The sequence below is a fragment of the Dipodomys merriami genome, unplaced genomic scaffold (assembly GCF_024711535.1).
Source record: "Dipodomys merriami isolate MVZ:Mamm:240054 unplaced genomic scaffold, mDipMer1.0.p SCAF_69, whole genome shotgun sequence".
NCBI classification, from domain to species: Eukaryota; Metazoa; Chordata; class Mammalia; order Rodentia; family Heteromyidae; genus Dipodomys; species Dipodomys merriami.
Window position 1 is genome coordinate 4,748,159 of NW_027206279.1, and position 15,272 is coordinate 4,763,430.

The 15,272-nt window shown below is 57.1% G+C and overlaps 3 protein-coding genes across 4 annotated transcripts in view; 2 read left to right on the forward strand and 1 right to left on the reverse strand.

Moving 5' to 3' along the window:
• The first annotated feature begins 5,296 nt into the window (after window positions 1–5,296).
• Window positions 5,297–8,716, forward strand: Gchfr (GTP cyclohydrolase I feedback regulator). The gene is made up of 3 exons (XM_070005825.1): window positions 5,297–5,401; window positions 6,995–7,089; window positions 8,292–8,716. The coding sequence occupies exons 1-3, from the start codon at window positions 5,366–5,368 to the stop codon at window positions 8,413–8,415; spliced, it is 255 nt and encodes an 84-aa protein (XP_069861926.1). The 5' UTR covers window positions 5,297–5,365; the 3' UTR covers window positions 8,416–8,716.
• A 156-nt stretch (window positions 8,717–8,872) lies between these two features.
• The window catches only part of Dnajc17 (DnaJ heat shock protein family (Hsp40) member C17), a 32,746-nt gene continuing 26,346 nt past the window's right edge, over window positions 8,873–15,272 (reverse strand). For both annotated transcript variants that reach the window (XM_070005820.1, XM_070005819.1), the window contains exons 9-11: window positions 15,181–15,261; window positions 14,620–14,730; window positions 8,873–9,049 (exon numbers count right to left, since the gene is read on the reverse strand). In XM_070005820.1, coding sequence (XP_069861921.1) covers window positions 8,930–9,049; window positions 14,620–14,730; window positions 15,181–15,261 — 312 coding nt within the window. In that variant the 3' untranslated portion in view covers window positions 8,873–8,929. The remainder of the gene's footprint in view (window positions 9,050–14,619; window positions 14,731–15,180; window positions 15,262–15,272) is intronic.
• Window positions 11,029–13,493, forward strand: CUNH15orf62 (chromosome unknown C15orf62 homolog). Its single transcript, XM_070005823.1, has one exon. The coding sequence runs from the start codon at window positions 11,671–11,673 to the stop codon at window positions 12,196–12,198; it is 528 nt and encodes a 175-aa protein (XP_069861924.1). The 5' UTR covers window positions 11,029–11,670; the 3' UTR covers window positions 12,199–13,493.

Genomic DNA, 15,272 nt, shown 5'->3' on the forward strand with positions numbered 1-15,272 from the left:
GACCGGGTCTCTTGGTTTTGTCCAGGCTGGATTTACCGACAATCTCCCATCTGTGCCTCCTGAGTAGCTGGACATGCACCACCCACAGGAAGGACCACTGAATCCAGGCCAGCGTAGACAACGTAACAAGACCTAGTCTCAAAAAAAAAAGAATAAAAAAGGGAGACAGGCATCAGACGAGGTGACTTGAGCCTGGAGTCATGAGATGGGGATGGGGGATAGTTAGAGCCAAGGCAGTCGGGACCTAAGTTTGCCAGACCATCCCAACCAATGATTAGCATGGGCAGTGGCAACCTGCTCTTCTCCCAACCACCACAAAAGCACAATGGCTGCCTAGAGTGGCCCGGGTCATAATCCCCAGTCATACAGAGGTATCAGTAGGCATGTCATGCCCCAGACCCGCCAAGGCATAAAGCAAGATGATACCTAAAAAACTGGTGGCTAAAAAGGGGCTTGGGCTGGGTGCCAGTGGCTCAGGCCTGTCATCCTAGCTACTCAGGAGGCTGAGATCTGAGGATCGAGGTACAAAGCCAGCCCAGGCAGGAAACTCTCCGTGAGAATATTATCTCCAATTAACCACCAGAAAACTGGAAGTGGTGCTGTGCCTCAGAGCGGTAGAGCACTACTTGAGCAAAAAAGCTCAAGGACAGTGCTCAGGCCCTGAGTTCAAGCAACATGACCAACAAAAAAAAAAAAAAAAAAAAAAGGGGGGGGGGTCGCCAGGCACCGGTGGCTCACGCCTGTAATCCTAGCTACTCAGGAGGCTGAAATCTGAGGATCATGGTTCAAAGTCAGCCCGGGCAGGAACATCCATGAGATTCTTATCTCCAATCAACCACTAGAAAACCAGAAGTGGCACTGTGGCTCAAGCCATAGAGCACTCACCTTGAGCTGAAGAGCCCAGGCAGAGTTCAAGCCCCACGACAGACAAAAAAAGAAAGAAAGAAAGAAAGAAAAGAAAGGGGGGGGGGTTGGAAGCATGGCTCAATGATAAGAGTATATCTTCAGGTCCTCAGTTCAGTCCCCAGTGCCACAAAAAAAAAAAAAAAAAAAACAAAGGAGAAGGTGGAAGGTAGACTTTAAAAATGCAGTCAGGAGCTGGGAAGGTGCTCAGTGGTAGAGTGCTTGCTTTATATGCATGAGGCCCTGGACTTGATTCCTCAGCACCACATAAGCAGAAAAAGCTTGAGCTGAAGAGCTGAGGGACAGCGCCCAGAGTTCAAGCCCCACAACCAATAACAACAACAAAAAATGCAGTCAGAACCAGGCATTGGTAGCTCACATCTATAATTCTAGCTACTCAGGAGGCTGAGATCTGAAGATCACTACTTGAAACCAGCCCAGGAAGGAAAGACCATAAGACTCTTAGCTCCAATTAGCCACCAGACAATCTAAGTGGCATGTGGCTCAAAGTGGTAGAGCAAAAGTGTTCAAGGACAGCACCTAGATGGAGATCAAGCCCCACAACACTCTCTCTCTTCTCTCTCTCTCTCTCTCTCTCTCTCTCTCTCTCTCTCTCTCTCTCTCACTCACACACACACACACACACACATACGCTGCAGTCAGAAGGTCACAAAGAGATCAGGCCTAAGAATGCAATCTCCATCACCCTTTGGCTGCAGGCTTCTAGAAGGACCAGGTGATTATGAAGTGCATCTGGATTCAAGATGCTCAACAGGAGGTTGTCAGACTCTTGCTTTATAAACAGTTGCTTGGCTGGGGATGTGGCTTAATGGTAGAGTGCTTGTCTAGCATGCATGAAGCCTTGGGTTTGATTCCTCAGTATCACATAAACAGAAAAGACCGGAAGTGGCACTGTGACTCAAGTGGTAGAGTGCTAGCCTTGAGCAAAAACAAGCTCAGGGACAGCGCCCAGGCCCTGAGGTCAAGCACGAGGACTGGCAAAAATAAAATAAACAGTTGCTTTACACATTCTTTAGCTTCTGCTGGTCATTGTGGGCCCTGGCGACTAGTGCTTGCATTCTTACCTAGCTTCAGTAGGAGTGTCTCTCTAAACAATCCACTAAGGTTTGGATGAGTGTTACCATATGCCCACAGGATACAGGTTTGGTCAGGAAGGTGGCATCTAAGTGTCAGGCCTCATGAGAGGTCTCTAGTTGTTAGAGGTGAGCCAAGGGCATTGTCGATCCCCAGTCTCTTTGGTGCTGCCTAGTTGCCCAATCTTGGAGTGAAAACTTCCTCACTATAAGCCAAGCTGAATCCTGTTTGAGACAGGGTGTCGGTATGTAGCCCACACTGGCCTGGAAATCATCCTCCTCCTGCCTCAGCCTCCACTGTGCTGATCCTTTCCTCTCTACCAGTTAATTGTCTCAGGGATTTCATTCAAGTACTGTGAAGTTGTCTAATGCAATTACGTTGTAAGAGCATTTGCGACTGGAAGCTCCACTCTCCCAGCCTTCTTCAGACACGAGTTCAGGGCTATCTGAACTGTATCTCAATTTTGCAATCCCTAAGACCCCAAATAAATTTTTTTATGTTTATACTTTCTAAACTTGGATTATTTGGCAGTTTGGTTTGTTTTGCCAGTCCTGGTGCTTGAACTCAGGGCGTGGGCACTGTCCCTAAGCTTCTTTTGTTCAAGGCTAACACTATACCACTGGAGTCACAGGGCCACTTCTGCCTATTTCTGTTTATGTGGGCACTGAGGAATGGAACCCAAGGCTTCATGCATGCTAGGCAAGCACTGTACCACTAAGCCACATTCCCAGCCCCATATTTGGCAGTTTTTATTCTCACTGTATTGTTTAGTTTTACATACTTGTGAGCTTTATTTAAATAAATGGGGGGGGGTCTGGGAATGTGGTTTGGTGGTAGAGTGCTTGCCTAGTATGCATGAATTTGTGCTTTCTTTTGGTTGGTCATGGGGCTTGAACTTGGGGGCTATCCCTGAACTCTTTGTTTTTTGTTTTTTGATTTTTTTTTTTTTTTTTGGTTTGGTTGTGGGGCTTGAACTCTGGGCTTAGGCACTGTCCCTGTGCTCTTCAGTTCAAGGCAAGCCCTCTACCGCTTGAGCTACCACACCACTTCCAGTTTTCTAGTGGTTTATTAGAGATGAGAGTCTCACGGACTTTCCTGCCCAGGCTGGCTTTGAACCGTGATTCTCAGATCTCAGCCTCCTGAGTAGCTAGGATTACAGGCATGAGCCACCAGTGCCAGGCTTGTTCCTGAACTCTTTTGCTCAAATCTAGCATGCTACAACTTTGAGCCACAGCCTCACTTCCAGTTTTCTGATGGTTAATTGGAGATAAGTGTTTCACAGACTTTCCTACCCCAGCTGGTGATCCTCAGATCTCAGCCTCCTGAGTAGCTAGGATTACAGGTGTGAACCACTGGTGCTTCACTATTGAACTTTAATTTGTTGTCTTCTGGTCCTACTCTGGTGCCAAATGAACTGTTTGGCTGCAGGGATAGGGTAAAGTCATGCTTAGCAGCATTTGTTAAAACTGACAAAAGAATCATGCCCTGCATCTGTAAAGATCTAAAAAGGCACAGTGACATGGGTCACTCAGGAGGTTGAGGCTGGAGGATTGTGAGTTCAAAGCTAGCCTTGAACAAACAACAAACAAAATGCTGAAAAATTCACTCCTATACATCAGGTGTGTGTACAAGAATATTCATAGCAGGGGCTGGGAAGGTGGCTCAGTGGTAGAGCGCTTGCCTTGCATGCATGAGGCCCTGGGTTCAATTTCTCAGCACCACATAAGCAAATAGAAAAAAGCTGGAAGTGGTGCTGTGGCTCAAGTGGTAGAGCGCTAGCCTTGAGTTGAAGAGCTGAGGGACAGCTCCCAGGCCCAGAGTTCAGGCCCCACGACCGGACCCCCCCAAAAAAAAAAAAGAATATTCATAGCAGCCTGATAATTAGCCAAAGGCTGGAAGCCTCTATAAACACCAAAAGTAGACTAGACTAAAAGTTTATGGTAGATGAATACAATGGAAGCTGTAGTCACGAAAAGGTGGAGGGAAAATGCAAACCTAGTCTGGTGTGGTGGTGCAGGTCTGTAATCCCAGCGCCTGGCCTTACACCTTTGCTACACTGTAAAACTGCTGTCTCAAAAAGAAAAAAGAAAAAGATCTTGTGTGTGGCAAGCCACATGGTAACCCCTTTATTTACTTACGACATTTATTGATTACGGCTCTCCGGCCTCGGTGAAGGTGCAGAAGGCAGAGAGCACCCTGGGCCTGCCCCGGAGGGAAGGGCCGCTGCTTCCAGACAGGGGAGGGAGGCTGCAGGGCGTTGTTGTTTTGCTTTGCTTTTTAGGGAACTACTCACAACCGAGGCGGACGGGAATGTGGAGAAGCTGGGTTCGGATGCTTCCCGGTGCGGGCGTGGACGCCCGGCCTTGAGCTCGATGACTCGGGTGGGGACGTTCTCTCGTAGGCCACAGATGTTGGGGGGGCAGGTGTGGGGGGGGCAGGTGTTGGGGGACAGGTGGGGGGGCAGGTGTGGGGGGGCAGGCGTGGGGGGAGCAGGTGTGGGGGGCAGGCGTTGGGGGAGCAGGTGTGGGGGGGCAGGTGTGGGGGGACAGGCGTTGGGGGAGCTGGTGTGGGGGGGGCAGGTGTTGGGGGACAGGTGTGGGGGGGCAGGCGTTGGGGGAGCAGGTGTGGGGGGACAGGTGTGGGGGGCAGGCGTTGGGGGAGCAGGTGTGGGGGGACAGGTGTGGGGGGCAGGCGTTGGAGGAGCAGGTGTGGGGGGCAGGCGTTGGGGGGGCAGATGTGGGGGCAGGTGTTGGGGGGCAGGTGTTGGGGGCAGGTGTTGGGGAGCAGGTGTTGGGGGGGCAGGCGTTGGGGGAGCAGGTGTGGGGGGGCAGGTGGGGGGCAGGCGTTGGGGGGCAGGCGTGGGGGGGCCGTTCCGCCGTCCCGGGTCACCGCGCCCGGCCGCGCGCAGCTCGCACACACTCACTCAACCTGTGGGGTCACAGGAGGGCGAAGGTGCAGCACCGATGGCGCCGTGGCGGCGTCCCAGGCTCCGCTCCGAGGGCTGACCGCGGGCGTCCCCAGCGCTCCTCTCGGAAGCGGGCTGCCGGGTCCCCGGGCGGGTGTGCTGGAGCCGGGTCACTCTGCGCCCCGCCGGGGGGACGGGCGGGCTGAGGAGCCCCGCAAACTTCGGACCCGGCGCCGGGCGGCCCGGCGGGCACGGACCTGGCGCCCCGGGGAACGGGAGGCGCGGGCCGGGGCCGGGCGCCAGGGGGCGGGTCCGGGCGCCGGGGGGGGGGGGGAGGGGGCGGGTCCGGGCTCCGGGGGCGGGTCCGGGCGCGTCACGCCGCGCGCTGGGGATTGGAGGCCGGCCGCGGCGGCTGCAGACCGCGGAGTAACGGGACCGGGCCGCGCCGCGCCGCGCCGCGCCATGCCCTACCTGCTCATCAGCACGCAGATCCGCATGGTGAGTGGGCGCCGGCCCGGCCCGGCTGTGCCGCCCCGCGGGACGGCGGGCGGCGGGAGCGGGCGCCCGGGACGAGCCCGCCCAGCCCGCCCGCCCGCCCGCGACCCCGGCCGGCTGCGCCCGAGCCCAGGTGGGGCCCAGCGGGGGGGTGGGGGCGGAGGGGCGGGAGCGGGGTGCTGGCCTGGGACATCCGAGGGCGGGGGACCCCGGGAAGGGGCCAAAGCTCCATCCAGAAAACTCGGGGCGTCCCATTCGACTCTGGGACGTGACCGCCCGGCCCGGTCCGAGCGCGGGCCCCGACCCCCGCGCCACCCCCCCCCCGGCCAGCGCGGCCCTCCGGACCCCCTGCCCCCCTGGGCCCCAGCGCCAGGGCGATGGGCGCGGAGCCCACAGCTGAGACTGCGCTGGGCTCGGGGACGGGGCGGGTTCGGGGGCGGGGCGAAGTCTGGGACGGGGCGAAGTCTGGGACGGGGCAGGGCCTGGGACGGGGCGGGCTCTGGGACGGGCTTGTTTTGGGACAGGTGGGCTCTGGGACGGGCTTGTTCTGGGACAGGTGGGCTCTGGGACGGGCTTGTTTTGGGACAGGTGGGCTCTGGGACGGGCTTGTTCTGGGACAGGTGGGCTCTGGGACGGGCTGGCTCTGGGACAGGTGGGCTCTGGGACGGGGCCAAGTCTGGGACGGGGCAGGGCCTGGGACGGGGCGGGTTCTGGGACAGGTGGGCTCTGGGAGGGGCTGGCTCTGGGACAGGTGGGTTCTGGGACAGGTGGGTTCTGGGACCGGCGGGCTCTGGGACAGGTGGGCTCTGGGACGGTCAGGCTCTGGGCCCTGGGACGGGCTTGTTCTGGGACGGGGCAGGCTCTGGGAAGGGCTGGCTCTGGGGCCGGTGGGCTGTGGATGTGGAGCCGGGCGCGGGCGTTCACCCCTGAACAGGAGGGGCAGTGGTTCACGACCCCCTCACCTGTGGCTGTTCAGATGGTTTTGGGCCCTTCCCCCACACCCTGCAATTCCTCCAAATGTTTTTTGTTGTTTTGAATTTATCTTAGGGCTGGGAAGGTGGCTCAGTGGTAGAGTGCTTGCCTTGCATGCATGAGGCCCTGAGTTCGAGTCCTCAGCACCACATAAACAGAAAAAGCTGGAAGTGGCACTGTGGCTCAAGTGGTAGAGCACTAGTCTTGAGCTGAAGAGCTGAGAGACAGCGCCCAGGCCCAGAGTTCAGGCCCCACGACCGACAAAAAAATAAATAAATAACTTAGTGGTCGTGGGGTTTGAACTTGCTGTTCTATTTGAGCCGCTGCCACAAACCCAAAACAGCTTCTAACCAGGATGTCTCCTGGGTGCAGCCATAAGCCATAATAATCGTTTTTATTGCCAAACAAGATCCCTTTATAAAGCTCTAGTAGTTTTGGGGTGTGGTCTTTTGGGGTTTTATTTTTTGAGATAGGTCTCACCGTGTAGCCCAGGGTGGCCTTGAACTCTCAGTCCTCCTGAGTGCCATGTCCCACTCTGCTTAGGGGAGTCAGGGACCACCTTCCCAGCTTTGCATGCCTCCACAGACCCCGCCCGGCAGCCTCTATGGCTTACTTACCTTGCAGGAGGTGGGTCCTACCATGGTGGGCGATGAGTACTCGGATCCTGAGCTGATGCAGCATCTGGGGGCCTCCAAGAGAAGTGTGCTTGGAAATAATTTGTGAGTAAGGTTTTCCTTAGCACCTCCATTCCCCCACCCTCCCCAGTTCTGCCCAAGGGCCAAAGAACCCAGGACAGATAGCCACATGGGTCGAGGACTCCCTAGAGGACTGTGTCCCTGGCCTCTCCCCTCAGTACTAGGCCCACCGATCCAGCCCGGCCGAGAGGTCTCCATGTTAAAGGGCTGAAAAACAGCAGGACCCAGCTCGCTGCCTGGGCAATCAGCCACTCCCTTGACATCCATCATCCCACCTCCGCGTCTACACAGAGACCATACCGCTCCCTTGACCTTCCTAGCCAGTAGTGGGAGAGAATAGCGGGCCACACAGGTTGGGGGATACTGAGAAGACTTGCCACATGAGTTCCAGTTCAAATGGAAGGGGTTAAGGGAGATGAACCTATCCGAGACCCTTGGGTTAGGGGTGGAGGGAGGGCAGAAGCCAACACCATGATGTGCACACAAGGCATTTGCCTCAGGATGTTAGCTTGGGCCAGGCTTGATGGATTACACCTGTAATACTAGCTACACAGGAGACAGAGTAGGAGGACCATGGTTTGAGGCCAATCTGGGCAAAACAAAACCTACCCAAGGCCATCTCAACTACTAAGCAAGGCACAGTGGTGCGCATACTAGGATAGAGGTCTGAGGCTGGCTTTGAGCAAAAACACAAGACCCTATCTGAAAATGAAATAAGACTGCCAGGCTCAGTCAGCATGAAGTCCTAAGTTCAAATCCCAGGACTACTCCGCTCTCCTCCCAAAAGGAATTCCAGGTTTTGGGTATCAAGCCCTTTTGTTTCATGGCATTTCAACACCCAATAAACCTGAAAAAGCTACTCAGGAGGCTGAGATCTGAGGATTGCCATTTGAAGCCAGCCCGGGGAAGGAAAGTCCATGAAGTTCTCACCTTCAACTAACCACCAGGAAACCAGAAGTGGCACTGTGGCTCAAAGTGGTAGTGTGCTATCCTTGAGCACAAAAGCTCAGGAACAGCACCCAGGCTTGGATTCAAGCCCAAAACCTGCAAGAAGGAACAAACAAGCATTCCTTACGCCAGGAGCCAGGAGCCAACCCTGTAGCCCCAGGGCTGCAGGACAGCCTGGAAGGGGGCCTGTGCTGCTGCCCAAATAGCTGGGGAGGAGGTGGGGGGGGGAGGCTGCGGGGGCTGCTCTGTCCCTCACCTCCACCCCGGTGTCTTTGCAGCTATGAATACTACGTCAACGATCCGCCACGCATTGTCCTGGACAAGCTGGAGCGCAGGGGCTTCCGTGTGCTCAGCATGACAGGGGTGGGCCAGACACTGGTGTGGTGCCTGCACAAGGAGTGACCCACTGCCATGGACCTGGTCCCTCAAGTCCTGTTCCATTGGCTGTCCTGTTGTCTCTTCCCAAATTGTCACCCCCTTGGCCCAGCACAGATGGGCAGTGAGTGGCCCTCAGAAGTCCTGCTCCAGGGTGTAGAGGAGGGCAGGTCCTTCCCACTGCTCCCAGCTGCCCCCTGGCTGCAGGCCTGGCCCCAGGACAAGAGCACCCCAGCCAGATTCCGCATCTGGGGAGGACAGCCTCACGATCAGCCAGGCGGGGCCTGCAGAGCCTGCCTAAGCCAATAAAAGGCTCTGATTCATGGTCCCTCCTCTGTTCGGCTTCTGCAAGTGACTTGCCAAGTGTGACATTGCTGGGGATCTGTCTCCTCCTGGGGAGGGGGTGAGGGCCTGGGAGGAGCCTTATGAGTCTAGGACCCTACACCTAGGTGGAAGGAACTCTTAATGAGGTAGAGGCTTTTTCAAAAGTTTATTGGTGCTGTTTAAGAAAGGGGCTGTAGGATGGAGGGCCGGAGCCAGGCTACGTGGGCTGCCCCTCATCTTCCTGCTGCATCCGGGCGATGAGCTGCTGGCGCTCGGCAGCCTGGCGCATACGCATCATGACAAGGCTCTCGTAGTCCCTCTCGGACAGCACTGAGCCCTGGGGGACACAGGGAACAGGAAGGGTCAGAGCCACAGAGCACGGCCTCACAGACCACAAACTGGGGACAGGGCCTGGGTAGATAATAAAGGTCAAGGAGGAAGGACCAGAACCTCCACTTCTCCCTCCAGCTCTCCAGATGGGCCTCTCCTGGTTGGCTCACCCATCTCTGGTGCCCACCACTCATTCAGCCCCTGACATCTACGGAGCACTTCACACTTCCTTGTGAATGAATCATTTCCCCTGCCCTAGCGACTGTCTCCCTTCATTTCCTCTCCACCCTGTCTCTGACTCTCCTTCCCTCTACTCGGGCATGTGCTTGGTTTCTAGTGGAGGCTGTAAGGTGCAGGGTCCAGAGGCTCTGCCCTCTTGTAGCTGCCTGCTTCCCTGGGTCTGGCTCAGGCCTGGCTCCTGAGCACGCTGGAGAAGGGAGCCCTGTACAGCATGGGGGAATACGGAGGGCTAGCTTAACCACAAGAAAGCCAGGCATGGTGCTGGGAAGGTGGCTCAGTGATAGAGTGCTTGCACGCATGAGGCCCTCAGTTCGATTCCTCAGCACCACATAAGCAGAAAAAGCCGGAAATGGGGCTGAGGCTCAAGTGGTGGAGTGCTAGCCTTGAGCTGAAGAGCTAAGGGACAGCGCCTAGAGTTCAGGCCCCACAACTGACAAAAAGAAAAAGAAAAAGAGCCAGGCTTGGTAGCTCACGCCTGTAATCATAGCTACTCAGGAGGCTAAGATCTGAGGATCCTGGTTCAAAGCCAGCCCAGGCAGCCCCATCTGAGAGACTCCTTCAATAAATGACTCAGAAAACCAGAAGTGACGCTATGGCTCAAGTGGTAGAGTGCTCGCCTTCAGCTGAAGAGCTGACAGACAGTGCCCAGGCCCCGAGTTCAAGACCCACAACCGGAAAAAAAAAAAAAAAAAGCCAAAGTGGAGCTATGGTTGAAAAGTAGCGTGCTAACTTTGAGCAAAAAAGCTCAGGGACAGGACCCAGGCTCTGCATTGAAACCCCAAGTCTGGAGCGCGCGCGCGCGCACACACACACACACACACACACACACACACAAAATAATCATCACAAGAGTAATCACCGCCACAATGGCTGCACCCAGCAGAGCCCTGAGCTGCCGATCCCACGCTCGCTCTGATAGGTCTGGAGCAGCAGAAGCCGGGAGCCCTTCCTGTGGTCAACTGGACAGAGGGGGTGCAGATGCCATGGCCTGTCTGTAGCAGAACTGTGCAGCCCTGCTCTGGGGCTCTCCATCTGGCTGACGCTCATCGGACAGGCCAGGAGGAGGCCAGGGGCTGAGATGGGGAGGAACAGGGGAGTGGCTGGCATGAAGTAGCCAAGTCCAGGCCAACTGGTTTGAAGGAGGGGGTAAAGAACAACAGAAAGTGCTGCTCAGATCCTCACCTGCACAGCCCAGCCTACCCCTACCCTGGCTCCTGAGTGGCCCTCAGCCAGGCCCCCAGGACATCTCTGGTATGGCTAGCCCCCTCTGCAGAAAAAGGGCTCTGAACAGGGCCCCCGCAGCCAGAGGGGGAGCAGGACTCTGGCCCTAATTGCTCTACTCCTGCCTGGAGTCCCTCCAGGTAGAGGAGGAGGAGGAGGCAGCAGCCAGCCTGGAGGTGAGGGCAGGGAGGCCACGCTGCTCTGCCAGGAGAACCTGGAGCTGCCCTTGGCATGCCCCTGCCAGCCCTGGGAGGAGCAGGCCCTTCACAGGCATGGGGCTGCTCCCCCTCAACACCCCGCCCCCCCATTCCGGCAGGCTGTGCTAATAAGCCCTGTCACTAGCCCCAGGGCTGAGTCACCCCACCAGCAGCAGGTCTCTTCCTTCCCAACAATTGTTCCACACGCCTGCCTTTCAGCCTGCCTTTCAATTAGCTCCCACTTCGCTGCTCCTCCCAGACACACTGGAGGCTGGGCGCAGGGCCCTTGAGTGCTGGGGCTCCCCCCTCCCCCCCCCCCCGTGGTGACACACCAACCAGGCTGCCCCAGACCAGTCCTAGGAGGAATCCAAAGCTCCCGACTGCCCTGGGGTGTGGGTCACAGCTGCCCAGCCCGCGGATGCTGCAATGACCTCACAGCGTGAAACCCAGCTTCCCACCTGACTGAGTCAGCTGGAAACAAACACATTGCTGCCGCACGCTGGCACCACAGCCACGCCACTCATCAGTCCCACACAGCGGCAGCCGGGCGGGCGCAGTCCTCCGCTGGCCTAGACAGAGGCCCAGGGCCAGGAGCAGCCAGAGACGACAGCCAGTGGGGGCCTCTGCCTCCTGCCTAGGAGCAAGCGCGTGGAGGCCGAGCGCAGGGACCCCCGGCCAGCCAGGAGCCAGCTCTGCTGCCCCGCGGCCCCGCTCCACCTCGTAAGTGTGCTTTTTTCCTCTGGGGTTTTTCCACGTCCTGTGAAGTAACCAGGCCACAGGATCCCTGGGGAGCTCCCTCTTCCAGGCCCGAGGACTTGGCTGAGCAGAGACCCAGGGCTGCTTCTAGCCCCTGCCAGGGCTCTCTCCCCGATTCCTGGCATCCACTAGGGACCAATGGTCACTAGTTGCTCTGGGACACCTGTGCGGGGCTTCTGAGAGGACAGGCCTGTCCGCTGCCTCCCCAGGGCACATGGAGACCTGGAGGAAAGGCTCCTTCCGCAATGCCTCCTTCTTCAAGCGGCTGACCCTGGGGCGGTCCCGGCACCTGCGGCGGCAGGGCAGCGTGCTCAGCCAGGCCAGCACTGCGGGCGGCGACCATGAGGAGTACAGCAACCGCGAGGTCATCCGCGAACTGCAGGGGAGGCCAGATGGCCGGCGTCTGCCCTTGTGGGGGGATGAACAGCCCCGGGCCACCTTGCTGGCTCCTCCCAAGCCCCCTCGTCTGTACCGAGAAAGCTCCAGCTGCCCCAACATCCTGGAGCCCCCAGCCCCCTACACTGCTGCCTACGCCGCCACCCTGCCCTCCGCGCTGTCCCTGGCGGGCCCGTTCCACCACTTCTCCGAGGAGGACCTTTCAGCCACACCCGCCTGCCTGAGGACACCTGCTCCCGACCTCGGTGACCCCTTCGTCTCCTTCAAAGTGGACCTGGGGATCTCACTGTTGGAGGAAGTTCTACAGATGCTGCAGGAGCAGTTCCCCAGCGAGCCCCGCTGCTGAGTGTGGTGAGGGCGGGCGAAGTTGGGGTGACAGGAGGAACAAAGCCTGGGGACCCGGGAAGGAAGGTACAGCAGGGGATTAAGGACCAGACAGGGGCAGAGACCCATGGCTCTCCACCTCACCCCAACTGGGAATGCTGGGGATCCTTTCTGGCAGTAGCCCGGAAGGAAGCTGGCGAGGCCAGGAAAGGGAGGCCACACCCTGAACCACAGGAGCCAGGCAGAGGCCCGCAGAGGAGGAGAGGGCGAGTCAGAGTGTAGGAGGACAGTGTGGGCAGAACGCCGTGCCTGCGCCAGCCTCTTAAAAGCCACTAGTAACAGGTCCCAGCACTTGGAAGACGGGGTCCAACCCAGGCCGCCAGGAAGGGGGTGCTGAGAGAACGGGGAAACAGCCCAAGCCAGTCGCCACTTGCTACACTAGATGCTTAAGTGCCAGTTCAATGCAAGTAATAAAACAAACCCAGGCCTCATGACACGAGGCACACTGGACCAAGGCCTCGCCGGTGCCGCCCACTCACAGCACAGCATGAGACCGGCATCACTGAGCAACACTGGTGTTTCTGGAGCCATCAGTGGACAGCGGGGAAAGGGACTGACAGGGCACGACAGTGGGAGAGATTCGGAGGCAAAGGAACAGGCTAAACACACCATCAGCAGAAAGGAGGCCACAAGCGCTTCAACTTGCCCACTTGGCTGCTCAGCCCCGCTGGACGGAGCAGCTGCAGGACTGACCGCCAGCTACCAGCAAGGCCCCAGCCTGCAAAGCCACGGCACTTTGGGTCTATCTAGCACTATTAGTGACCCCAGTCTTTAGGAAATGCTGTGAAAATAGTAGTAGATTTCCTGTCCAGAAGAAAAGAGAACTTCCTGTCCAAAAGAGGGAGGACTTCCTGCCCAGAAGATGGGAGGACTTTCTGTCCAGAAGAGGGGAGGACTTCATCTAGAAAAGGGGAGGATTGAGTGAGAGGAAGGATTTAGTGAGAGCTGGCCTCTGGAATCTTCTACTGGGACTAGGGAGTTCTGCCTAACTCAAACCTCTGACGAGGAGGCTGCCAACCAGGCCGCCCCCTGGGCCAAGGCTACCAGCTGTGCTATTGCCCTGTCCTGCGGCCTGGCCAGATCTGAAACCAGAGCCACAGCACTTGATTGGACTATGTGATTCCGACCCTCAGCCTACCCAAGAATGGAAGGGGAGATGGAGCTGTGGCACACGTGGCCTCTGCAGCCCCTCTTGTTCCTCAATGGAGGAACTAAGCTGAAAGACTCCTCTATACACAGAGGATGTAATAAAGTTCTTTTTAACACAACATATGCAGTGTTACTTGGGGGTCTGAAATACTATGTTAAGGTGAGAGACTGAGGTCTCTTCTGTTTTTGTTGTTTGCTTGTTTGTGTCGGTCGTGGGGCTTGAACTCTGGGCCTGGGCGCTGTCCCTCCGCTCTTCATCTCAAGGAGAGTGCTCTACCACTACAGCCACAGCACCACTTCCGGTTTTCTGGTGGTTTATTGGAGATAAGAGTCTCACGGACTTTCCTCCCTGGGCTGGCTTTGAAATGCGATCCTCAGATCTCAGCCTCCTGAGTAGCTAGGATTACAGGCAGGAGCCACAGGTGCCCACCCTGAGGTCTCTTCTTAATCAAGGTTCTGATTTAGACTATTTAGAATACTTCATGGTCCTTCTCTGTCCACACCTCAGGCAGAGGCAGGACAGGTAGGTGAGCACAGGTCTTGCTAAGCCAGTGAAGGGCTGTGACGTAACACAGAAGTGGGCTCCTGCCCCTGCTAAAGCGATCAGTCCTGGGGCATACACAGCCAGAAGCCCTGCAACCTGCCCTCTGCATGCAGGCCTGAGGGACAGGGGGAACACAGTTATCCTAGAGGTAGCACGGGGCCAGCCCAGCTGGAAGGTACATACTTCTCCTTGAGGGGTTACCCAGACTTGGCTCCGCGGGAGGTCATATTATTTCTAGAGATATTGCTTTTTCATACTTAATCTCTGTGTGGGAAGCTAAGAGATATATTTTGAAAAACAAAGAGCTTGTAAGGACAAATCTGTCCCCAGCACCTGACTCTTTCCTTAGCACTGTGCTGTATAAGCTCCAGTGCTTCAACCAGTAGCAGGGGCTCCTGGGAAGGGGACAGAGGCTCCCCAAGTACAGGATAAGGGAAGTACTTAGGATACTGTGAAGGGCTGGGAGTACACCAGCAGTAGCTTAGCAAGTAGGAGGCCCTGGATTTGCTCTCCAGCACCAGAAAATAAATAAAATCACAGGGGAGAGGGTCCCTCTGGGTCTTCCTGTGTGGGCTGTCAACCCCACTCCACTTGTGTCCACCTAGACTTGGGAGGGGAGAGCCTGAGACGCTCTCACACAGAAGGACCTGAGCGCTAGTCAGGCCCAGCTGGTGACACCTGGCTTCTTACCTTTGATTGTCCTGAGTGGCTGGGGCCTGCAGTGCCCCGGGGCTGACCTTCTAACCAGGAAATCTTCAGTGGATTGTCCACCAGGCCCACTTCATTCTGGACAGCCAGCTCCTGCCAAGCAGAACATCCACACTTTGGTCCTGTCCATCTGTCAGCTATAAGGGAGCTTCCCTCTATACCCCCCCACCTCCCCAAAGAAAGGAGCTAGCGTCCTACTCCCCCGTGCGGCGCTGAGGACGGCAGCAAGGTGGAAACGGCTGACTCTCCTCCTGGGAGAACGGTGGTGGGTGTGCCCTCAGCTTGGGGAATGAGAGTGCTGCGGGTGGGAAGGCACTGCTAGGGCTCCTACCTAGACAGACACAGGATGGAAGTGTGGAGTGCAGGCAGCCTGAATTCAAGTCAGTGCACTATCCCCACCCGCCCTGGGGGTCAGAGGACCTATGTAGAAATGCTGACTGAGAGCTGGCTGGGAGACCTCCTCAAAGTGTGGACTTAACAACAGAGTTCCTGCCCTAGCGTGCCAGGGCTGCCAGGGCCCCGCAAGCCCCATGTAGGACTCACCGCAGCCTTGACCGTTGCAAACTCCACTACCGCGGTGCCTGCCTTCTTCCTGGAAAGCACCAGGTTGAGAACTTCGCCATACTGTGGGACAA

Excerpts from the sequence above, each read along its gene's own strand:
- Gchfr (XM_070005825.1), top strand. The coding sequence starts at position 5,366 with ATGCCCTACCTGCTCATCAGCACGCAGATCCGCATG. Across the intron at positions 5,402-6,994 it reads TCAGCACGCAGATCCGCATG|GAGGTGGGTCCTACCATGGT; the intron begins GTGAGTGGGCGC and ends CTTACCTTGCAG. Across the intron at positions 7,090-8,291 it reads AGTGTGCTTGGAAATAATTT|CTATGAATACTACGTCAACG; the intron begins GTGAGTAAGGTT and ends GTGTCTTTGCAG.
- CUNH15orf62 (XM_070005823.1), top strand. The coding sequence starts at position 11,671 with ATGGAGACCTGGAGGAAAGGCTCCTTCCGCAATGCCTCCTTCTTCAAG.